Consider the following 26323-nt stretch of genomic DNA (forward strand, 5'->3'; position numbering starts at 1 on the left):
TCAAAGTGAGGCAGTACTAGTTTTGCAAATAAGTCTGTTATCCCTGTCAAGAGAGTGTCCAGCCTCTTTGTTCCAAGGTCCCAAAAAATGGTCCCAAACAGTAGGGCAACGATTGTAGTGAAAAAAAACCGTGCAACATTATAGTGTGGATTCCTCCAATATGACCAATGTTGCTTCCAAAGGCATGCCATGCAGTGAACCTTGAAGGACCGTGCATACTGCGTTGGAAAACTCAGATCCTGCGAGCCAGGAGCAGGGGTGCTTAGCTCTTGAATAAGGGCTTGATTCCATCTCAAAACAGAACAACATAATAGTCAAATAGGGCTTTTAAAAAATTATAGTTTCTTGGGAGAAATTATTGCTTCCAAAGGCATGCCACGCACTGAACCTTGAAGGACCGTGCATATTGTGTTGGAAAACTCAGATTCTACGAGCCAAGAGCAGGGGTGCTTAGCTCTTGAATAAGGTCTTGATTCCATCTGAAAACAGAACAACATAACTGCCAAACAGGGCTTTGAAAAAATTACAATTTCTTGGGAGAAATTATGTAACTAAAGATAGGGTAACAAAATTAGAGATGCACAATTAAAAAAGCTCAAAGTTCTTAAACGAATTCGTACAATTATGTTAGACATAGTCATAGAGTGCTAATTTTCTGTAGATCTCAACAAACTCTACACCAAGTTTTTCCTCAACAGCTATGGAACTCACTTCCAGCGCCCATGTCGCTGGATTGTATCCTTCGCTAATCTGTGGTATTTCTGGAATGGCCTGGCCAAACAACCAAGAATCGGACAAAATTGAAGGAAATAAGTTTTATGATTATAAAAAGAGCTGTAGTTTAGCAAACCAATAAAACTGAAAATTTAGCAATTATTCCCTGACTTGTTCGAGCCCTTTGCAACCCTTCATTTGTTGTTAAGCCAAGCAAAGAAACATAGAGTAGGCCTTTTGTTTCACATTGCATAGATTGATCATGAAAGTGTTTGAATTCACCTCATCAAAAGCTTCAAAGATATCAATGCTGGGCTGATGGATGGTACAAACAACAGTTCGACCTGTATTGACTGTGTTGCGAACAATACGCATAACAATTGTTGCAGCACGGGCATCTAGTCCTGAAGTTGGCTCATCCATGAAGATTATAGAAGGGTTGGAAACTAGTTCAACTGCTATGGAAAGTCTCTTCCTTTGCTCTGTAGAAAGACCTGTCACTCCAGGAAGCCCTACAAGAGCATCTCTCAGAGGAGTGAGCTCTACGAGCTCCATGACTTCTGTCACAAACATCTGCACTTATTGTAACATCAAAAATATGTGAGTAAAAGCTGCTTGCAAAGTCTCATTAATAAGAAAGATCTTCAGTCTGAAGAACTGCATGCAAGGGGGAGAAATTTAGAACAACCATTCTAGTTTTCTCGTCAACCTCGCAAGGAAGACGGAGCCATGTAGAATACACGAGTGATTCAAAGACTGTGACATTTGGAGAGTGGATATCATTTTATTCACAATACCCTAAGATGCGAGCAAATGTTTCTTACTTCTTGGGGAATCCAGAGATCATTGTCGGCCTACGTACGCTTGAAGCCCCAGCGGAACCAAGAAACCTCCATGAGCTGCAGAACGGTGATCCTCCTCAGAGAGGGTTAGGGTCTAGCAGCCGGATAACCAGATGCCGAACTTCAGAGGAAAACCAGGGCATGCATTTGAAATTCTTATACATCACTGTCAGATTCAAATCCTGGAACGGCAGGTAGCCCACCAGGAGCATGAACAGTATGCCTCCGCACGACCAGATGTCGGCCTTGGCTCCGTTGGTGACTTTCATATCACCATTTTCATCTAATAACAGGTTCTCTAGCTTCAAATCTTGGTGACACACACCCATGCTCCCGCTGTGGAAGAAATCGACCGCTGAAAATACTTTCTTGCTTCCTCTTCCTTCAGTATCCCCTTTTCGACAACCAGATTGAAGAGCTCGCTGCTGGAGTTCGCAGGGTTTTTACCTATGCGAATCGAATACTAGGTTCCAACGAATTCGTAACTATTTTCTAGTCATCGAACGGTTTAGCTTTTCTCAATCGTCTAACATATCATCTAATGGTGCAAAGTAATGACACGTAGGCAGAGAGCAAAGTTTATTTAAGAGGGAACGCCTTACGACGTAATTATAATTAACAATTTTTAATTTTTTTTGCTAAGTATGATTAATCTATTATATACAAAAAGAGAGTACTATTACATCGATTGAACAAAGAAAGCCATCATGCCTGAGAGATAGGCCGTTTGAGCATGACTAAGTCAAAAACTGGGGATTTGAACGTGATATCCCACGCAGGGGAATCAGAGAGATACAAACAACAGACACTAGACAATAGTCCCGACACAACAGAAACTAGACAATAGACCCGACACAAGAACATAGAGAAAGCTTGACAGACAGAGCCAGAAAGAACCTTTCCTCCTTTCCACTGGGCTTCAAAAACTGATGAACAGCTGAAACACAAGTTTACTCGTCGGGTGGCTCCTCCACAATCCTGCACCATCCCTCTTCCGGTTCCTGCCTGTCCGGCTGAGCATGAGCAACTGGCACTATGTTGATGGCGCTGGCTGGCTGAGAAGTCCCGTGTTGCATATCAGTAGAAGGCCTCGGAGAGTTGAGATTTTGATCTTCCTCTGAGTGAGGCATAGGGGCACTAGGCTCGCCCTCATCTTGGGCTTCTTCTAAGAAGAGAACAGAGACATGAGCCGTAATCCGCGGGCGATTGAGAGAACAATTGAACGAGAATATAGCTGAGCCAAAGGACGGCGAATTGGAGGAGTCTGGAGAGTTTGGGTCCAGGTATTGACTTGGTCTCAGAATGCTCTCTGTTCCCAGAGGAGGAGGAGCTTGCCTCATGGAGCCAGACCCAGCAGAAGGGCACGAAGGGTTGCCGCGGCCGGAGCCTCTGCGGCTAAGCATGCGCTGGCGGGGTCTCGGCATAGCGGCCAGAAAAGCACGAACAACAATGTTGAAATCTCCTTCAGTGGAAGTTCCACGACCAAGAATTCCACGAACACCACAGGGGATGCCGCCAACAACTGAGGGGAAATTACGCACCGTGAGCCCTGCCTCAGGCGCAATTCGAAGACAGCAACCAGAGCATGACCCCCCCCAAGCCCAATCTGTATCAAAACTCTGAATCGTTCCAAGCAGAATGAAACACAGTAGCATGTTGCTGAAGCTATTAAATACGCTAGTGCCACCCCCTCGGTTCTCACCCGCCATTACTATGGCAATCAAGATCGTTGCAGGCAGAAATCCTCCAGTGCAGGCGTAATTGGACAACGATTTAATGCCGAGACCAAACAAACAAACAACCGTAATGTTAACCAACTGCGAGTTCGTATCCACCCACCCGATACTCTGTCCGATGAGCATGCTGGACAGGTGCCTTCCATGCTGCGCCTTCCCCGTCCCATCATGGTTAATGCTTTACAAATCACCCGCATCCGGGGAACGAAAAATAAAATTAGAATAAACTTACAAAATAGTTTTTATCAGGTAAACATTTTTGAGTGACTAGTAATTTTTTTATTATCAAACCTAAACTAATTTACAGTCAACGCATTATGCGTTATACCTGAGGGTTCTACCTGCGGCAGGGATAGTAATGACAGAATTTTTAGTTCAGCAAAACTGCAATGGGTACAAAGCTTGAAATGTGAGAATGACGAAAACCCTAACGCTAACACAAGCCATATCGGTCGCAGGCGTTTTCTCTGCTGTTTCCTTCTGGTACACATCCGATCGTGGAACCCATACAATGCCTTTCGTTTTATTCTTTATTTTGGATCTCCACACATTATTTCGTTCAATATTTGTAGAGTTTGCATATTGTAGTGAACCTTGCCAGTTAATGTCAATACCCTGAAATTTGCAGGTATGGGTTCATGTTCGGAAGGGAAGCTGCAAGGAAGGAGCTCGGAAGCAAAATCGAGGAGCTCAGAAATATCGCCGAGGACCGCCAGAATCCATGAATCAATTAATCAATAATGTAGGTCAGGATTTGTATTTTCTCTTTCAAAAATCGCTGCGAAGAAGTTGAAGTTGTTTTCAGTATTTATTCGTATTTATAATGTCTCGGTATGAAAGTGTTTATTGTGGAACAAAAGATTATTATGGTGGCAAGTCGCCTGACTAGTAGAGGGCAGAAACCCATGCAGTTCATAAACCAAAACGCCAGCACATATTATCCTTCTAAACCCTAAAAACTCCAGAACAAATTTATCGTTCTAAACCGTGAAATCCGCACATAGTTATTCTCCCAAACCCCAAAAATTCCAGCACGGGCTTATCCTTTCCCAAAGTGTTTTGGCAAACCCATAAACACTATTGTGCGACTTCTGCTGCGGAGTGCGCTTATAGTGGATTGAATGTGGTTGTCCAATTAATATATGGGTTCAGGAGCTGCGATAGATGTAACGCACCCGACCTCCTATATGGTCATGTCCATTGGATGGGGTGCTTAAAGGAACATCAATTACATGACTGATACTAAGGCGGAATCAATTCAATCAGAGAGAATTAATTTAATTACAACCAAATAAAACGAAGTGCAATGCGCATTACGTGCACATATACATACAAACAGCCCTTCCATGGATTCCAGAAAAATTCCTATGCATACCAATCTGCCAAATTACTCATTGCTACCAAAGAACTTATAACATAAATACATAACCCAGTGAGCAACAACAACAACATGGATGATACTCTATCTTATATCAATTCACCACCAATTTCCTACAAGTGCAAGCGTTTCCACCCAACATTAGGCACTCTTTCATTGAGGCCAATCCCTTGTTGGGGTTACAGGGTCAGATGGGAAAATTTCTATGGGCTGGCTCAAATCTCTCTCACTTAACTCAACCTAGAGATCTTAGACAGGGAATTAAAACTATGGTTTTCCTAGGCACAACAACCCCCTTTCAACTAGTTACACTCTCGAGTCTTCCTTCTTAATGTGCACAATACAAAGAAAAGAATCCCTTTCTTTGCCACATTGTCCCATGGGCAATCCCCTTTCCCTTCTGTTATGGCGAATTCTCACACTTCTTGAGATAAAATCCAAAAGCTCAATTGCAAGACCTTGTGTGCTCGGGAGGGGGCCGCTTTCACCCCACCAAGCCTCTTCCTTCTGTTAGTTGACTCTCCTCCAACTCAAGGGGGGTTCTCCCTTTAGATCATTGGGTTCTAAATTTCTAATGGCCTAGTCAAACCAAGTCAAAAGGCCCCAAAAGCTTCTACTTGCATTCCTACTTGTCAAAGGACTGAACTTTAAGGTGGAAGATAGGATTGCTAGCATTCTTCAAGGTAAATTCCAAATTTGAGTGCAAAGAGAAGATCCCCAAAACACACAAACTTTGGAGGCCATATATTGTGCAATATATTCATCAGATTGGAGGTCCGAGTTTAGTTGAAGCTTGTGAAGTTGATCAAAATTTTGAAGCTGATCCAAAAATCCTAAGAAGTCTAAGGCTCCAAGGTTTCCTGAGGTATCAAGATATTTTGTAAGTACTACAATCTTTGAATTCTAGTCTTGTAGTGAATATGCACATGCTTTGTGTAACTCGTTTTGGCATTAAGGGCATCTTTGTTACTTCATGATCTTCTGGAAAAGGTTAAGTCTATGTTACTTGGGAGCGGGAGCGACCATTTTTAAAAGCTCCTGGTTTGGGAGCGAATCCCGGAGCGATTTTTTAAAAATATATATATTTTTTATATTTTTTAATTTTTGGTACATATATGTCAACAAAAACATGTAGAATGATGAATTAGATATAAAAAAACATAGATTGAACCATATAACAACAATCACCTAGAAGTTATAATCTTCATCAACCACGTCAGCAAGTTAGTAACATAGTAACATACAACATATTGATTCTCATGATTCATCAATCTTAAAGTTTCAACCTTTCAAAATTCAATATATAACATTTATCATCATTGATCACCAAAGTTGTACTTGTAAGCTAAGTGTAACCATTACAACAAATAATATCTAACATGAAATGAAATGTTATAAAATGAAATGAAATGAAACAACTTTCAACTTTCATGAAGCATCATATTCATAATTCATTACTAATGAGTTATAATTGCCAACTTCAAACTTAAATTGTCATATATTGTTTAAATAAATATCATAATAAATATGAAAGAGTCAATAGTTATAAAAGCTACTAGAAACTAGAAAAGAGAAGTAAATCTATTATCTATTTCTTATGCTTGGGCCTCTTGCCACCACGAGAAATGTCTAATTTTTTAGTCTTGTTGCAAAATTAGGATCTTTGTCATTAATATCACCCTCCAAGCATTAATATCCAAAGGTATATTTGTCATTACCTTTGTATCTGTATAGGGATCTTTGTCATTAATATCACCCTCTAAGCATTAACATAAGATAGAAAAAGCATAGCATGTCAAGTCAAGAGTTTGTTTGAGTGATGCGTACATTTTTAGAAGGGTCATGATAGAGGAGTTCGACAACCAATGTCACTAACATCAAGGTACATAGAGGAATTGGTGCTTTTGATTAAATACGAGTTCCATACCCTAATACATGACAAAATTCAACGGAAACATTGCAATCCTCCAATCCTGAAATCCTGAAAAATTGATAAGTCTGCTGGATTTTGAATGAAATCTAAAATTCTACTTTCTCCATATGAAATCCAATGAGGACAAACCACTCTCAAACATCCTGAGTCATTTCATGGTAATGTTAAAAATTTAAGTAAAAGGATGAAAATGAAGATTAAGGAGAATGTCACTTTTACTTTAAGAATTTAACATTACCATGAATAACATATCAATACTAGGGCCTAGACTTGATCATTAAGCTGGCCCACTCAAAAACTATTTGTTTCTTTCAAAAAAAATTGCATTTCGAACATTACTACAAAAAAATGCAAAAAAGGCAAAACGCTCCCGAAAAGGCAGGGAGCGAAATTTTTTTTAGGGAGCGCACTCCCGAAATCGCTCCCGAGTCACTCCTGCCCGGAGCGCGGATTGGGAGCGGGAGCGAGGGGGGGGTGCGCTCCCCCGCAACATAGGGTTAAGTTGAAGATGCTTTGTATTCACGAGTATTGGCCTGAGATATGGTGGCATTACTTATATGGCAAAGTTTGTAGAAATATGGTAAGGGTATTCATAAGTTTACAATAAAGATGAGGCATCAAGGTTGGATACCAAAGTTTTCTTGGAAAGGCCAAATCATTTTCGGAAATGGAGTTTGTAAAGGATATTTTGTTGCTAATGCTACAATGATGGTTTGTAAAATCTGTTGGTGGAAGAAGAACTCAACAACAGAAGTTATGAAGTAGTCCCATAGTGAACAACTAAGAGAAGCTCCTGCATAAGAATTGAAGGATAGTCTTATTGAATCAGGGTATGCAACTATTAGGGCTTATTATGGTTTGAAGATTTTCAAGCCCATAATCTATCTAGCTTTCTTGATAACAGAGAATGCTAAGAGTCTACTCTTATTGATCATGGTTTAGACTACCATATACCTTGTCATCTTACTTTTATAAAGTAGTCTTTATTGAAGATCTTGTTGGTAATCCAAGGGTGTTTTAGAGGAACCTAGAAGATTTATAAATATGGCTTCACCTATAGTGCTATAGGTAGAATACAAGCCCTACATAAGCTATAATGGACAATTAATATTGATACATTTGCTTGGATTGATATCAAGATGGAACATCCTTGATTGTTTGATGACATGATGGATTTTGTCATGTTGAGCCATGGGGACTCTATGGTTTTGGACATTTGGATATGGAAAGAAAATTTGCAAATGAAAAATTATGTTGGACTTACAAAAAGGTGTAAATACAAATTGTAAATCTAGGGTTTGTAAACCCTAGAAGACTTAAGTATTGGATGTGAAAGCCCTAGGGTTTGTGGATAAAATCCTAGAGCTAGAACTAGATCAATGATTCCCCTGAATGGAGAAACCCTAACTCATGCAAGGAAGCAAGGAAAGCAAGATGTTGATGAACAAGAACGATGAGTTTGTAGAAGGAAGTAAATGATTTCTACAAGAAGGCAAGAATCCAGAGGGAGTTGACAATCCCCTTCAATCCTCAAAAGATAAGTATTATATGTCTGTCGTCCTTGATTATTATTGTTTTGCTATTATTCAACGTCTTGCCTTTGTTTCTTTTGCTAGGTTTTAATCATTCTTCCATGGTCTCCTAGTGAGGATTGCAGGTACATTGTGAAGGATGCCAAGGCTCTGGCAACAAATGGAAGTATTGGATGAACGAAGCAAAGTATGTGGCAAGAGGACTCTCCCAGGAGTGATTTGTGTTCAAAAGGAAGAAATTGTACTGATATCTAGAAGGGCTCCTAGTTCAGAGGGAACAGGAAAACCAACAAGTTTGAAGGAGCTCATTGTACCAAGAGTTCTGGAAAGTCAACAATGACTTCAAGATAGATTCACAAGATCAAGCATTTGTTGGTAGCATAGAAAAGTGCAAAGCGAAGATTCTCCCAGGAAGAGGGAGAGGACGTTGAGAAGACATTTGCTCCAATTGCAGTTTGGCAAGTTGAGAAGCAAGGAAGCTTCAGGATTGTTTGATCAGGTACAATCATGATGATAAATGATCATGGTATAAAAGGAGTAGTGAGGCTCCTATGCATTTCTATGGCTGAGTCATTTGTTGACATTCTCACTGTCCCTGGATGAAGTGGGACAAGCTTGGAGTAGTTGAGAATGCTTCCCTTTGTTAGAGGGAGTGTTGATGTTGTAGCATCAAGGGGCAAGGATTCTCCCTCGGTCAAGGGTATTGACTTGGTCATGGGTAGTGACCGGGAGCCATGTAATGTGGCTAGGGAGATTGGCCCAGTGAGCATCAAGGCCCTGAGTGCTCCCCCGGTCAGGGGTTACTTGACCATATTGCCAAGGGTTACTTGGCTAGTGGGTTGAGTGAGTGCCTCATAGCATGGGCAAGTATTTTTACCATTCAATGACATGTGGGAATGGTAAATGGGCCTAGGGTTTCACCATGGGTCAGGGGGTACCTGACATGACTCTAAGTGACGACTTGGTAGATTGGTGATCCAAGAACTAGTCTTGTGTCAGGGGGTACTTGACTAGCCAAAGGGTATTTGGCTTATGGATTACTAGATACCTTTCATGATGTTGATGCGGGGATGCTTTCCACATGGTTCTTGCATAGAACATGAGGTGGATGGATTCATCAACATAACTGAGCTTAATCAACCTTTTGGGATAGAGAAATTTTTTATTCAACAAGAGAATATCTGGAAAAGTCATTATGAATACCTCCTTAGCTAAGAGGGAGTGTTGAATTTTGTAGCTATGGTCGGTCTTCATAATACACAAGAAATGATAAATATATATGGATTCCAAGTTAGCTTTAAAAGAAGAAAAAATTGAATTTTTAAATTTTAAATTTTTTCCTCCAAATATAAGGCCAGCCTCAAGTTGGCCCCAGTGAAGGGACACACCAATTTAGAGCTTTCAACGTCTATATATTGGCATTCGTCCTCTCCATTTGGACATCAATTCAGATCACTTTTGTTCACATGTGGGAGACTAAAGAGGACGAATGTGAGGCAAAATAAGAGGATGAATATGAGGTAGTCAGTTTGACTTTGTTTTTCACTGGGAAATGCAATTGTATCTCTTGTTGAATTGGACAATTTCTCTAAGAGAAAGCTGCTTGGATTTTCCCTGGTTAGGGTTTTCCCATGATAAATTTTGTGTCTCATGTTTGGCTGTCTTTGTATGATCCTACTGGCTTTATTGTTTTACTGTTGACGATTTTCTATGTATAATTGCTTAATGATGAATGTGACACAAGATAAATTAATGACGAAATCGTTGGAAGTAATTATAAGTCTAGAAAATTTTGAAAAATTAACATTTTAGAGTCCATAACCTCCCACGACATGTGTCTTCCATCATCTTTAGTTATTAACAACCCCTTTAAAAGACCTCGTGTATAAATGGTAACACAAGGAATCTTCCCACCAAGCTGATGTTGTGCCACTCTAATTTCAACTGGAATGCTCTTATACCGAATCTCTATCTCATGACCGTGGTTAACTTGTAAAAGCAATCTGAAAGAGTTGGCTCCTTCTTCCTCGTACCAACTCACCTCCCCACTATGCAAATTTGGATTCATGGTACTGCAAGCCTTGTTTATGTACTCCTAAAGAGGGCTATAGAGTAGTCTTCCTTTGCTTCCGCATTAGAAACTTTAATTGTTTCCCAACACGAGTAAGATTGGTAGCTACCCTAGTGCACCTTACTCCAAGGAACTTAAGCTCATTGTCGTGTTGTATATGGTGTCCTTGAGCATCTTGGTTCTCTCCTTCATTTCTGGAAGGCCTTCTTTAAGATGTTTAATGTCTTGTTGAGTATGTTCTTGGTGACTGTCATTCGAAAGTCCTGAAGAAGAGATTTTTTCTCCTCATGAGTTTGTGGGTCTGTGGCTGCCATATAAGGTTAAATTTCCACACAAGGCTCATCCATTTGCTCTGGTTTGAACCTTACAGTTGCTTATAACTTCCATTCACATTCTTTGACAACATCTTGTACCAAGTTATAAGCAACTGTAGAAGTGACCTACTTGGTTTCCGTACAACCAATAATAAATATATGATGGGCTGGAAAATAACATCACTTTCATTTGAATCATCAATAATTGTATGCATGATGATTCTCATGTGATTATGAATGCATTTGCCATGGTCTTTACTGATAACAGAGGAAATAATGAAACAATTGTAAAACAAGATCATGATAACCATAGTCAAGCATAATAAGACATGACCTTACCTCTACCATTAATTTTAGAATCTTGGACCTCTTGCCAAAAGAGGGGTTGTCCATTTGATCTAGCCCCTAGAAGCTTACCATAATCAACTGCAATATTTTCTGCATTATATCCTCCTTATAAGGATTTAAGGTGTTGTAACCCTTAAAAATTCAATCAAACAATGCACAATAACAAGCCTTATGTCTCTATCTTTATGCCTCAATAGTCTGTACTCACCCAAGTGAGTTACCGCTGGAACCTTTGAATTTTTTGTAGCTAAGGTTGGTCTTCATAAATTGATTTAGCCTTCCAAATATGAAAGAAAAGATAAATATAAATGTACGCTTCAAGTCGACTTCAAAAGAGGGAAATTGAATTTTTGAAATTCAAATTATTCTTGCCTCCAAAATCAAGTCGGCCAACCCCAAAAGTTCAAGTTGGCCTGACCCTTTGACACACCTATTTGAGCTCATTGATTTACTATATAAAGTCAACTCGTTTTCCTCATTTGCACACCAATTTTGATCACTCTTTCATATTCTGTTCATGTGAAGGAGAGAGAGATAACAAATCGAGTTTATTGCCAGACTGAATTTCTAGGTAGACTTAAATCTCTAAGCGGATCGAAACCTTTGAGGCAAACCGAAAATTCTCTATGACACAGTTGACTGAATTTCTGAGGCTACTTATCTCTGTTTGACCAGGTTTGACCTGGGTTTTATTGCGAGTCAGTTTGACCTTGTTTTTGATTAAAAAAGATCATATTGTATCTCTTGTTGAACTGAATAATTTCTCTAAGAAAAAGTCGTTGGGTTTTTCCCTGGAAGATGATTTTCCCAGGGTAAATATTTGTGTCTCTTGTTTGGCTGTCTCTTTATGATCCTATTGTCATTATTTATTCTACTGTTGAGATCTTTTGTGTAATTGCTTATTGATGAATGTGAATACAAGAAGGATTTAACTAAGAAATAATTAGAAGTAATTATCAAATTAGAAGACCTTGAAAATTCAACATGGTATCAGAGCGTGGGTGAAAGAGCAGACCTGAAGAAGCCAACTTCTTTCAAGTTATACGTTAGGGCTTGTTCTGCCACTAGCCCTAGAAGCCCTAGTCCAAGAAGCATGAAGATTATTCCAAAAGGAAGCCAAGATCTACCTTGTTGTTAAAGATTTACATTATATTCTGCCCTAGAAAGAAGACAAGTCAATGATGTGGATATTGTTTGCAAAATAATAGAAGGATAAGATTCTACATGTTCAAGCTCTATTGTGACTATGAGAAAGGAATGAAGCCCTAGATTAGGAAAAGCCTCAGTTCAAAAGAAGAAAGGACGAAAAATTAGGTCTGTTGCTAGCTACAAACAGATCGAATTTTGGACCTATAATAGTACCAAAAATGTGGTCAAGATCAAACCTGTGAAGGCCGCAAAAAGGATCATTGATTGGGCCTTAGATAGATCAGTTCATTAAGGTAGTTTGAGGAGTTGTAATAAAGTAAGCAGAGGATTGAATGTTTTGATTATTTAGACAATTCCATTGTCCGACCTCTTGATTGAAGAAGATCAAAAGGTTTTCAAGTATTTGCAATCTCTCGATGTTGATGATTTTAAAGATGTCAAGTTAGGATATTCCATTACATTTACATTTCGCCCTAATCCTTATTTTTGAAGAGACAAAGTTGGTTAAAATTTTGTGATGATGGAAGCACAAAATAACATACACTACTCTAAAGTGGAAAGATGGAATGGATGTGATCAATGGGATCAGTTTAGAGAAGGAAGGAAACAAGCAATCTTATCAAGAAGAAAGTTTCTTCACTTGGTTTAGCGAAACCCAAAAGGACACTCCAGATGGAATACACGATCTACTCTAAAGTAGAAGGATGGAATGGATGTGACTAATGGGATCAGTCTAGAGAAGGAAGGAAACAAACAATCTTATCTAGAAGAAAGTTTCTTCACTTGGTTTAGCGAAACCCAAAAGGACACTCTAGATGGAATACACGATGAATTGATTGATAGTCTCTATCAAATTAGCTATGATGAAGCTTTGGGAAAGTTGTTCTCAAAGAGGCTCTTTTTGTTTGTCTTAGCATTGGACTAGGCAATTACTCTATCAATCAGAAATGGAATTGATGGTCTTGATGGTCGATCTCCATCATTTTCAAGTCGTCAAGATTTCCAGATTTCTTGTCAGGGATGATGTATGGAGAAGGTGATTTGTTTAAGTCGTCATGCTACAACTGGCTATCAAGTTTCACATGTCAGAGCCTACTTGTTGAGTACGATTTTCGTGTGACAAATTTTATTGGAAATCTTTGAGATGAATAGCAATAAGGGTTCTTTGAAATACCATTGCAAGAATTTAACATGTGGGTGAGGATCAAGCCAACCTTCAAAAGTGCCTAGAAAATAGCTCTGACTTGCTTCATAATTAACATAGGGCTGAGCTTGGCCTGTGGTGGATTAGTCTCAAGGCATTATGTTTCAATAATTATTTGAAAGGGAACATTTCTAATTGGTCCACCAAGGAAGTTTCTCCAGGGCCAGAGGGAGTTAAGGAGAAAGGCTCCTTCATATCAAGGCATTCCTAGACATGATACTAGTCAACAAAGAGGTATATGGATCATTCCATGTTTGAATGATAACATCATGTCATCACATATATAGAAGCATGGGACTACATGGTACATTTTTTGTCCTATTATGATTTGGATGAGTTGTCCCATCTGCATTAGCATATGATTGATTCGATGACCTTATTTTGCCTTAAGAAACCTGACAGGTATGTGTTGAATAAAAGTTCTTTTGGCATGCTGTTATCCAAGTACTTGTGTACTATAGGAAAATGTTGCAAGGTCACTACCTCCCATCCAATGAAGATACATCCATTGAACAGTAACATGCCAGTTGTATTTTAAGAGGGATACTTTCTTTGGAGATACTGTTGAATATGTGTTGTTTTTGAAGGTGCCTAGATTTAAGTCTCTAGAATACTAATACCATATATTGTACTGCTGTGAAAATATCTTGTATGAATAAGGGTTTTTGTCAAGAATTCAAGAGATGCCTTGCATTGTACTGATCATGATTATATTGGTTGAGATATGTCGTCGATATCAGGATGCCATTAGTTGTTGCTAGAACATATTAGTATATGGCAGAGTTTCTCCTTCAAGTATGACCAATGTGATTTGATTCAAGAAAGTTGCTCTAGAAATAAAGGGAGTTGAGAAGAGAGGTCATAACACTTGTGCTATGAGCCCTTCTTGGAAGATTTGATAGTCCCGAGGTTTGTAAACCCTAGAAAAATCTTGAAGGATATAATTGAGAAAGCCCTAGGGTTTGTGGATAAAACCCTAGAGCTAGACCTAAAATATTGAAAGTGAATGATTTCTCTGAGTGAAGAAACCCTAACTCATGATGAGGATAAAAGATGATGAGTTTTCAGATGGATTTCAATGATTTCTGCAAAGAAAGCAAGGATCAAGAGGGAGTTGACAAATTTCCTTTCATCCTCAAAGATAAGTACTTTACATTTCTCTTCCTTGATTATTATTACTTTATTTTTGGTCAACCTCTTGTCTTTGTATCTTTTGCTTGGTTATAATCGTTCTTCCATGACCCCCTAATGAGGTTTGAAGGTATATTGTGAAGGTAGCCAAGATTCTGGCAACAAGTGGAAGCATTAGTAAGAACGGAGAAAGGTTTGTGGCAAGAGGATTCTCCTAGGAAGAAGCACATATCTGAACTTGAGTGTTTTTGTTCTCAAGAGGAAGAAATTGTATTGACATTTATCATTGTACCTAATGAACGAAAGAGCTCCTAGTTCAAAGGGAGTTGCTAGTCCAACAAGTTTGAAGGATGTCATTGTGTCGAAGAGAAGTCAGTTTGACTTCCAAGCAGATCTAAAAGATCTAACATGCAACAAATGGCAACATAGAGAAGTACAAAGCAAGGTTTGTGAAGATTCTCCCAAAAAGAGGGAGAAGATTATGTCAAGGCATGTGCTCTAGTTGTCAGGTACACTTATGTCAGAATTATTATCCCTATGGCTTTTGTTGAAGGTTACATCAGATGGATGTCAATGTGAAAATTCATAGACTCGAAGGAACCCCAACTGCAACAAATCTGAATCTACTTCACCTACTTGATTTTAAATTACATTCATCAAGTTATTCTTTTGAGTACTGACGCCAATTACTTCTGCAGGCAACACTAATTAAATATTTGATCTCATGAAACAAAAAATAGAGCAAAGAACAAGATACATAGGACACACTTGTTTTTGGACACAATAGTCCCTGGAAAAACCCAATACGGGAAAACCGGTGCAACAATTCTAAGGGTTTATTATTATGTAGGAGAAATATCTAAATATAAATCTAGGATGCTCATCTAGCAATCCTTTACAGAGAAAATACTGGCAGAAAATATGAGTGAGTTTTGCTTCACTTCACCCAGCAGAATTCTGGCTGATCCGGCACAAGACTGGCTAACCCTGGCTATTTCTGCGCTGGCTCTGCGTCACCTTCTCAGCCCTCTGTGTCAGCTCTCCTGGCTGTTTCGGTAATGTGTGACAGTTCTGGTAGTTCTCAGCAGTTCTGACAATTCCCGACAGTTCTCGCAGTTTCGGCAGTTCCGATTGTTCTGGATTTTGCGTGACAGGCAACTTTTCTGCTCTGTTCTGGCCCTTCTGGCTCTGCGTTAGGACTGCGTGGGCCCAGACTGGCCTAGTGTTAGCCTTTCCCGACTACTGCATTGCCTCTTTGCAAGCTCTGTCTGCCTCTCTGTTGATATTCTTCAGAAAGTCCTTCTTCCAAATTCTCACTGCCCCTTTGCTGCTTGAATGATCACTTAGTTCGAATTTCTTGTCTTCCTAGCCCCAGAAATTGAACAACAAATCATTTCTCTCTATTTGTGTGTGTTTCCAAATGAACCCCAAGCCTCCATTTTATACTTTTCCTGTTGAGTCTTCAATGACTGAGATTAAGTCTCTAATCAATGATTAAGATTAAAACAATGCTTGATCCGCCTTCTAGATCATTGTCACCCATATTTTGATTAATACCCATTAATATTTTAATTTCCTTAAGTTTAGACTTAGGAACTCCATTAAAAATATTATCTATTTTAATAAAATACAATCCGGGTGGAATTTCACCAATCGGTTTTCTGGGTTATTTAGAACTCATGTGCCTTAGCCTCTCCACCAATTTTCAAGGCTAGATCACTTCCGATGCTACCGAAAACTAACACTCCCTCTTAGTGAGGAAAGTGCTCTAGCAACAATGTCCACCTGCATGCTGCTCTATTTCTGAAGCACCTTCTTTCTGCATTGTTGCTGCCACTAACACTGTGCTGCTGCTACTATTGTAGTGCTACCCATGACATCGACATTACCACTGCTGCATTTGTACTACAACTCCCTCTCAAACGCTACATTTGCTATGCTTCTAACAGTGCCACTGCTAACATTACATCCGCACTGCAACTTAGTTGCTGAGAGAAGCAACTAAAAAACATCCAAAATTAGCTGAACTTAACTGTGTTCAACTTAATACAATGAATGTTGGAGTCTTACTACTGCTGACCCTCTGAATCTTCTACACTGCTACTGACTTCTGCACTGTGCCAACTGCATTGCTGCCAACCTTGCTCTGCGTTGATCAGTCTCTGGTCCCAAGCTACTGCATCTGTCGTCCAAACAATCCACTGCATCATCCGACACTAAGTCCATCTCGCTACTGTTGAATCTTGGGCTGCTGTAGCAAGGAATTGATCCAATAGGTGGACTCCTCAAGGATCTTGCCCACATGTTGTCCTCCCGACTACGACTCAATATCGCCCCATCTCCCTCTTGGAGATGCGTGGGCACTCATGGCAAACTCATCCTCGTCAATATTTGTTGAAGCAACCTTAGGATCATGTTTCTCATCCTTATCCTTTTTCTTCAAAGGACACTGGGATGCATAGTGGCCCATCTCGCCACAACTGAAACATTTCACCTTCGAAATGTCCTTTTTTCGCTTCAGCTTATGCTGTCCCTTCGATGCTAGAGCTGTGTTTTCCTCCTCCTCCTTCGTCTTTGTGCCACTCCCACTGCTGCCATTGAGGTTGACCTTCATTAGGTCCCTCCTTAACTCCTCTTGTTGAAGAGTCGCCCACATCTCCTCCCATGAAGGTAGTTTTTCCGTGCCTAATATGGTTTGGACGAAAACTTGTCATTCATCCGAAACTCCATTTAGGGCTATTCTCACCATCGCGGTTGCATGAGGAGTGGACCCACTGCAGCAAGCTGGTCTCTAGTGTCCTGAAGACGTTGAAGATAGAGGTTCACCACTTCTCCTTTCTGCATCAAAGTCCGTTGCAACTTCCGCTCTAAATACATCTTCCGCTGTTTGGAAGAGACTTCATATAGAGAAGACAAGGCTTCCCACATCTCCCGGGCTGTATCCTTGCCCTGCAAGTATGAGACCACATGATCTCGACCTCCATCGAGAATGAGCTTCTTTCTTTGCCTTCCTCTACTCGACTTTGTACTTCTTCTTTTGATCATTGTCAGCAGGAACAACTACAACACTATTGACGTAGGCCTCGATATCATATTCCTCTAGAACAATTAAGATTCTGGTCTTCCATATGACATAGTTGGAGGCTCCATCCAACCTGTCCTGATCTCTGAGCCCATGCGATGCCATCTCACCCAAATTGTCGAACTAACTCTTCTAGTCACTGCTTAGCACTGGTCAACTGCTCAGCAAGTGAGAAATTCAAACTTTCTGGCGGAAAGTTCTCTGAGGAGAAAAATTCCCCTTCTACGTGTCTTTGTTCTTTTCCAGCAGATTTCTGCCCCGGCAGAAACTGTGCCCTTCAAGCACTGTGCTGAGGCTAGAGCACTTCTGTTGCTACGAAAAACTAATAGTCAAGACCTATTTCCTTGATGAAGTAATTGAAGAAAATGTACATAGCTACCTCAGGGTTTTGATGTACATGAAGGAGTCTCATGCTTGCAAACAAAAGAAGGATTTGTACATGACTTGGTATACTTGGATTGATGGATCAAGGTTGATCTTGTTATTATATGACTTGTTTCTAATGGGAATAAAAGGACTCACGTGATAGAGGGAGCAGTAGTGGGAAGAGTATTTGCCTTCATGATAAAGGGAGTAGTAAAGCCCTACTTCAGTGTCAGAGGAAGTTGACCTCTGAGTTTGAGATGAAGGATCTTGGTTGGATACATTACTTCTTGGGACTAGAAGTGTGACAGAAGTTGGGTGAAATCTTCCTTGGTCAAAGGAAGAAGAGTATCCTTAAAAGATTTGGGATAATGGACAACCAATCCACGACCACTCCCATGGTTACGAATCTAAAGAAGCTGAGTAGCAAAGGGAGCAACTAGGATTGCCACAACAAGATTTGCTTCAGTGTCAAGAGTGAGCACATAGTCCAGGTGATTGGAAAGTAGCCGTGGCACATGTGTTTAGGTACCGACATGGTACACTTGGATCTGGATTGAGATATGTCTAAGATGATGAAGTACAACCGCATGGATATACAAATTTAGATTGCGAAGAGAGTGTTGAAGACAGGAAGAGCACATCAGGATGATGATTAAGTTTTGATTTTGCTTGGGCAAGAAGCAAACATCTTTCGCACTCAAGACTGTAAAGGTTGAGTATAATTCAACTAGTTTGGTGAGTTATGAAGCAAGTGTAAGCTACTTGCGTGGTTGTTTGATCTGGTACAGGTGACGACCGTGATGATAGGTCAAAGCACATTGAGTACCACTATATCTAAGACATGGTACAAAAGGGAGCAATGAGGCTCCAATGCATTTTAATTTTTTATAGTCAAGCAGGGTGTTGACATTCTCACAAAGCCCCTCTGTCCCAGGGTGAAGTTTGTATATTTCAGGGACAAGCGTAGAGTAGTTGAGAATGCTTCCCCCGGTTAGAGGGAGTGTTGATGTTGTAACATCAAGGGGTAGACATTCTCCCTAGGTCAGGATATTGACTGGTCAAAGGTATTCACTAGGGGCCATGTAATATGGCTAGGGTGAATGACCTAGAGAGCATCAAGGCCCAGAGTGCTCCCTAGGTGGGTGAGTGAGAGCCTTTAGCATCGGGCAAGAGAATTACCATTCAATTGGCATGCATGAATGGTAATAGCCCAGGGTTTCACCATAGGTCATAGGTGTTGACCAAGTTCCAAGTGATGACTTGGATAATTGGTGACTTTGCTCCAAGTGACGACTTGTTGAGCATGATGCTGATGCAGGTTGCTTTCCACATGGTTCTATAATAAAACATGAGGTGGTTGGATTCATCAACATAGCAAGCTCTTTCAACCTTTTCTTGGGATTGAGAATTGTTTTCAACAATATATCATCTGAAGAAGTTATTATGAATACCTCCCTAGCTAAGAGGGAGTTTTGAATTTTTCGTAGCTATGGTCGGTCTTCATAAATTGATTTAGCCCTCAAAATATGAAAGAAAAGATAAATATAAATGTACACTACAAGTCGGCTCCAAACGAGGAAAATTGAATTTTTGAAATTCGAATTATTCTTGCCTCCAAAATCAAGTCGGCCGGCTCCAAAGGTTAGTTGGCTTGACCCTTTGACACACCTATTCGCGCTCATTGATTTGCTATATAAAAGCAACTTATTTTCCTCATTTGCGCACCAATTCAGATCACTCTTTCATATACATATTCTTCTGTTCATGAGAAGGGGAGAGGGATAACAGATAGAGTTTATGGGCAGGTCGAGTTTATGGCTACATCGAGTTTATGGCCAGACCGAATTTCTGGACAGACCAATGTCTCTGGGCAAACCGAAATCTCTGCAGACTGAAAATTCTCTATGACACAGTTGACCAAATTTCTGAGGCTACTTATCTCTGTTTGACTATGTTTGACGTGGGTTTTATTGCTGGTCAGTTTGAGCTTGTTTTTGATTGAAAAGATCAAATTGTATTTCTTGTTGAACTGAATAATTTCTCTAAGAAAAGGTTGTTGTGTTTTACCCTAGAAGAGGGTTTTCCTAGGGTAAAAATTTGCGTGTCTTGTTTGGTTGCCTCTTTATGATCCTACTGTCATTATTTTATTCTACTGTTGAGATGTTGAGATCTTCTATGTAATTACTTAATGATGAATGTGAATAGAAAAAGGATTTAACTAAGAAATCATTAGAGGTAATTATCAGATTAGAAGGCCCTGAAAAATCAACAGAACCATAGTTTTAGAGTCAAATGAGAAGGTGGCTGTCCCACCATTTGTAATTGCATTATCACCTCCTCCAACGAGCTCAGAAGGACATCTTTGGATGGAGACAACTGTCCAAGTTGATTTCCTTCTCTACCAAACAATATAGATTTCATTGTTAACCTTTCAGGCTGGCAGGATGCACAACTCTGATTCCACTGTAATGTCCCTTTCGTGGGATTATCCAATCAACTAATAGAATAATTCCTAAATGTGCTGAATTAAACTTGCGCAATAATCAAAATGCTCATTGAAACCTTCTGTCAAAGACTTAACATACATCCAACCACTACACTGCCCCTTAACTCATTGAAACATTTTGTCAAACAATTTATGAACAACTGCTTGTACAAATATATTATTCAAACAGTTTGCCTGTAGATAAAAGGGTAACATTAGTTTGACAAATGTTTTGCATGCAAATTAAATAGAAACCCTCAACATCATTTGCACAGTAAATAAAGTAACTGCAACTCAACACTTATTTTATTAAAACTAAAGGAAAGATTGTCATGTCAAATTTGGCTACAAAATATCATAGAAACCTGAGAATCTTTTCTTGTAGAAAATAGGGATCTCTGGGTTTGATTGCTGTCTCTGCACAAGAAGATTTGGCCCTCAGAGCTAAGGTATTCTGCCTCCAATTCCCTGAAGTTTCTTTATTATCCTGCTGCGAATGATAAAACATTCGACTGCCCAGCAAACATAGCTACTCAGGTTGGTGGATTATATGAAGTATGGGTTGCTTAAACATATATTTATCTTGTACTGGCTATGGCACAAGGTGGCTGTAGTTTTAAGACAAAGAATGCTGCTATTTAGTAAGTTTGCTGCCAGAGAGAATTCTGCTATCCAATAGTGATTCTCCTTCCATTACAGAAGTTACCCCTTTAATAATCAATCTCCTAGATAACCAGCACTGCCTCCTTCAAAATATGGCACTCTGGCCTCTATCATATGACAGATTTAGCGCCCATAGAATAATAGTCTAGCCCTTTCTTGCAGTAATGATGTTTTACTCACAATTTATAAATCCTTCATTATTATAATTGATCTCTAAGATAAAACCGTTTGCTTTGATGAACTCGGCTCTTGGATCAATGAAAACCACAGCCCTCGCTATAATATTCTTTATTTCAAATCAGCGCTGCATACAAAATGGAGATCTTCTCATGAATAAAATATGCCATGCAAAACAAATGAAATCTCCTGACAAAATTAAAACCCCAAAATTGTGGCAAACCTATCTTGCCAATCAATATGCTCCAATGAGAAATCCGCAGTGATTCCTCCTTAGATTGGCTAGGGCGTATAGTTTAAACACCAAAACCAATTTTCCTTAAACCATAAGGGCTCAAAATCAAATAAGGGAATCATCCATCCACCCCTAAAGAATGATCTTGAACTCCTTTTTATTATCTTTGGCGATCCCAATACCATGGGTGCAATACCATGGACAAGTATTCCATGGAACCAATACCATGGGCAAGTAAATACATAGTAATGTGACTTTATAAAGTTCATCTTGTTCTCATAGCCACATTTTAATCTGATTAAATTAATTAGAGCATCCTCACCATACCATGCCCGACACTGTTCATACCAATGCCATCCCACCTGAAAAGATCCTGCCAATGCACACTTGAGATCCTGCTATCCTGGTTGCTGAAAGTATACCTAGACATCCCATGGGGCTTGCACACTTCCTTGCCAAACAATCCTGCCCCTTGGGCTGGTCTGTACTCCTATGGAATCGTGAAAGGAAGTGCAAACTTGGTCACCAATCGAATTCTCTATCAATGTAATCAGAACCCTGCAACCCTGGTAGGCCTATTATAAGGTCTACAAATACACTCTCTAATTCTGGATCTAGAGTAGGTAACTCCTGCAATAAGTCTACCGAACAACCATGCCTCAACTTGTCCTGCTGACAAGTCATACACTCCATCTCATCACCTGGCATAACACCCTTGAGGCCCTCTCCATAGAACCTCTCTTTGACTTGACTGTAAATGTGGCAATCCTCAGGATGCACTGCCAATAGTGAAGCATGGACCACTCTCACAGTCTTGTCCTTGAGTGTGGACTCAGGGTCTAAGCAGATAATGTTGTCCTCTACTGTATACTCATCATCCTATAGGTGTCCAATCCTCAACTTAGAGGCAAAACTGTTCTCTGAATTCTGCATCCCGAAGTGGGATGCCCAATCTCTGCATGCTGTTGGTCTCCCAGATAAAACACCTGTAACAATGTCATTCATGCTCTCCATAAGCCCGATAGTGCGACCCACCACTCTGTCAAAAGATCTATGTGATCCTGCTGCCTGTGATATCTCACCTTGATTGAATCTAAGAAATAATTGCTACATCAAATGAATCCTGGACACCCCGTCAAACTCTGCCACATGATGACATGATCAACCTGGATCCCACTACCGATTTGAGATTTTGTCATCCCAAATATCTGTGGGCTCCTGCTGCGCTACACTTCTATCTAGAAGTATCTTTCCAAGCATCACTAACTCAGTGGGATACCAGCTCATAATCTCTCTCCATTACAACTGAAATGGACTTCTGAAATAAGAAGTATCAACAAGAATGATATTTTTTTAGAGTGCATAACCTCCCACAGAATGTGACTTCCATCATCTTTAGTTATCAGCAACCCTTGAAAAAGACCTCGTGTATAAATGTCAACACAAGGAATATTCCCACCATGCTAATGCTGCACCACTCTAATTTGAACTGGAATGCTCTTATGCTGAAGCTCTATCTTATGACCTTGGTCAACCTGTAAAAACAATTGGAAAAAGTTGGCTCCTTCTTCGTCATACCAACTCACCTCCCCACTATGCAAATGTGGATTCATGGTATTGCAAGCCTTGTCTATGTACTCCTGAAGAGGGCTGTTCTGCAGCTCAAGAGTAGGCTGTTTCCCAACACGGATAAGATTGGCAGCTGTCCCAGCACAACTAACTCCAAGGAACTTAAGCTCATTGTCATGCTGTCAAATGGTGTCCTTGAGCATTTTAGTTCTCTCCTTGATTTATGGAGGGCCTTCGTTAAGATGTTTAATCTCTTCTTGAGTATGTTCCTGGTGACTGTCATTGGAATGTCCTGTAGAAGAGATCGGTGAAGTGAAACAACTGTCCTCCTCATGGGTTGTGGCTGTCATATAAGATTGAATTTCATGTACTTACTAGGCAGGTGACATTCTAGGTGTCCTTACTCTTCTCTCTGATCCACTATGTCATTTTTTAACCTGTTCGTGCATTTCACCTATTCAAGTTTTTGGCATGAAGCCCCTTTGGTCTCTTCATATTCCTATGTATGTGGTCAATCAAGGGGGTCCCACCACATGGATATCTTTGAGTTGGTGGTGGGTTAGCCCCTTTAAGTTAATTGCCAAACAATTTTTTGGCAGGTGCTTTCCCCACCGTTGATTGTGAAATGAATGAAGTTTGAACTATTCAGATCTTTGTGGGTTTCAAGGGTACCTTTCCTTGAGGGTGCAACTTTAAAACCCTCAACAAGTAGGGTGCCAACTGTTCTTTTCCACCAAACCTCAAAATGTTAAGGTGTTTCCTTGGATCTTGTCATTGCCATGCACAATCTATATCCCATTTGGGCTCTCCTTCGGATCCATGTCTGCGCAATAACCCATGGTTGTTCTGGACTTGTTCGCCATCCATTTTCCATGCAGTTAACATTCCCATGCAACAGTGGATTTTGTGGAGTTTTCACATTAGTACCCACGAGATTGATGCTCAGGTGACCAAAAATTCATGTCTATCCACAGTAATGATCAACCCATGGGGATTAATTCATCATGTTGGTGCTCATGGCAATTCCTTGATTCCCAGCAAGGTTTTTTTACCAAACAGTTAGTGTGCAATTGAAAATTCCATTATGAACATTCCATTTTAGTGTGCAACTGCAAATTCCATTATGAGCATTACAATTTAGTGTGCAACTGCAAATTCCATAATGAACATTCAAATTCTCTTCCCACTATGCCTAGTGCTGTAATCTGGGCTTTGATACCACGTTGTGGTGGACTCAAACTCCTCTATAGTCACGTCGAAGGGATGTTGTACTTGAGGAACACCAATTACACCACTAGCACCAAATAAAATCAATGCAGTCGGTGAGAATTAATTGAACTATACATGTATATAATGAAATGCAATGCCATATAAAATGCATTGTGCATTATATTTAAATAGATATATAAACAATCCTTCAATGCATTCCAGAATGTTTCATAAGCATATTAATCTTGTCCAATTACTCCTTGCCATAAAAGAACTCATAACATAAATAAATAACAGATGAAGCAAAAACAATATGAATAATACTTATCTGGAATTCACCACCAACTAGCTACAAGTAGAGGCTTTTCCACTCAATTGTATGTGCACTCTATCCTGGAGGCCATCCCCAAGCTGGAGCCATGGGACCACAAGGGCAAATTCCCACTGTTTGGTGCTAATCACTCTTATTCAACCCAGCCCATAGATCTCAGATATGGAACTAACTCTGTAGTTTTCCCAGGCACAACAATCTTCTTTTAAGTGGCCACACTTTCCCCCCTCAACCTGCTTGACACAAGGAAATAATCTCCTTATCTGCCATTGAGTCCCTTGGACAATCCCCCTTCCCTCCTGTGCTCTGGTGCAGGCAAGGGAATCTTTAATTCTGGGAACCAAAAATTTCTAGTGGTGAGCAATGGCTACTTTTTTGCTCAACATTCACCTATGACCCTGTTCATGGTTTTCACATGTATATGGCTGCACTTCTCAAAAGGTATGCCCTGGTAGCAAGGTCAGGCTGCATGAGAACAGAACGAGCCTGCAGAATAACAAACAGTCCTCGCCACTGCTCCCTGCGCTCCCCTCCCACCTCCACCTTGCATGCCATCCTATGAAGAGATCATTTGCCTTCACAAGAAGTTCACACATTTTCTCTTGGAAAACTATTTATCCAGGTTTGTGAATAATTAATGAGCATAGAATCATAGATAAAGGTAGAGAACTTGAGTTAAAGGGTGGACAGCAAGCAAATATTGTTATTTATCTCCTATCTCCTTAGGGCCAGTTTCTTCCATTGTTGTGAAGTCATAGCTCCCTTTTTATCTCTGCTTGCAGCCTTTTAGTGTTCTTTATATTGTAACTATAATGAACAAGTGTTACAAACCAAATTACATGGTGGGGATGGTTACCTGCCTGCTGATTAGTAAATGATTAATGTGGACTGTGTGATTAATCAGATCCTCTTCACTGGCCTTGGACACTCGATTGAGTCTTTTACCCCATGGCATCGTGATGGTAGCCTGTTTGGTTTTGTCACAACAATGTTACTGGACGCTTCTGAGTAAACCGAGTTGAGTCATCTAAGTCTGACTTGGTCTCGCGTCATACTTATAATTTTCGCTCATGAGTATGATGTAGATTGGCAAGTCAAATGCCAGTCAGATTAACTGACCATAAAGAACATCTCATTTTGCTGGTTTCTTACAAATTTTATGACAGACAATCGGCACCTTTACACTGTCCATAATCTATGACATTTTGTAGTATGTACTTTCATCTTTGTAGTTTGAAAGGAAATAATATCGAAATTTACCATAAATGGGCATTGTGAGCTACTTAACATTTGTCCTTAAAATTAATTTATTTTTTGTTATGTAAAATTCTGATTTAACTCCCTCATTCTTCCCCAGTCTGACTCAAATCTTACTCTTTTGCCTCGTTGGGTGAGTCTCCATGTGAAATCTGCTGAGTTTGATTTTTTGTTGAGAAAGATGAGTTTTAGTGATGACCGATGTTGGCTGTGTTCATCCATCTTCTGATAGACTTGTCATGTATGCAGGATTGTGTACCAAAGTGATGCGATTTGAAGAGAATTCAGCATGCAACCACTGATTGGACCTGGTTATCTAGGACTCTTTTGTGTTATTTGTAGCAATTGACTGCCAAATTTTGAACTCATTTCAGTTGAGCTTACTGAATTTGCAATGATTGTTCAAACTTAATGTCATTTTGACTCATTGAATCCAGCCTACTGTCTTAGGTAGATGGTTGCTAGCTAGAGAGGTTTTGAATGATCTACAGCGCAAGATTGAGCCCAAGGTTTTGAATTGACTAGTTTAGCCATATGTACAACACAAGCGGAACCCATGTTGACAGTATAGTCTGATCTACAGCTTTCCTTAAATTA

At 39.9% G+C, this 26323-nt stretch overlaps 2 protein-coding genes across 3 annotated transcripts; one reads left to right on the forward strand and one right to left on the reverse strand.

The window, feature by feature from the left end:
- Window positions 1–627: 627 nt before the first annotated feature.
- On the reverse strand, window positions 628–1885 carry LOC149225177 (ABC transporter G family member 43-like). The gene is made up of 3 exons (XM_089379884.1): window positions 1667–1885; window positions 997–1287; window positions 628–771 (listed from the first exon to the last, which is right to left on the reverse strand). The coding sequence occupies exons 1-3, from the start codon at window positions 1883–1885 to the stop codon at window positions 628–630; spliced, it is 654 nt and encodes a 217-aa protein (XP_089236010.1).
- A 1666-nt stretch (window positions 1886–3551) lies between these two features.
- On the forward strand, window positions 3552–26162 carry LOC149225178 (Putative membrane lipoprotein). Of its 2 annotated transcripts, none has more exons than XM_089376977.1 (3): window positions 3552–3775; window positions 3921–4038; window positions 25976–26162. In XM_089376977.1, exons 1-2 carry the CDS (start codon window positions 3708–3710, stop codon window positions 4015–4017), a joined length of 165 nt encoding a protein of 54 aa, XP_089233103.1. In that variant the 5' UTR covers window positions 3552–3707; the 3' UTR covers window positions 4018–4038; window positions 25976–26162. The 2 variants fall into 2 exon arrangements, with proteins under 2 accessions (XP_089233103.1, XP_089233102.1); XM_089376976.1 differs by having other exon boundaries at window positions 3564–3775; window positions 3921–4034.
- Window positions 26163–26323: the final 161 nt, after the last annotated feature.

This window comes from Pinus tabuliformis, chromosome J, assembly GCF_031772625.1.
Source record: "Pinus tabuliformis cultivar Carrire ecotype Pingquan chromosome J, CPIR1, whole genome shotgun sequence".
NCBI lineage: Eukaryota > Viridiplantae > Streptophyta > Pinopsida > Pinales > Pinaceae > Pinus > Pinus tabuliformis.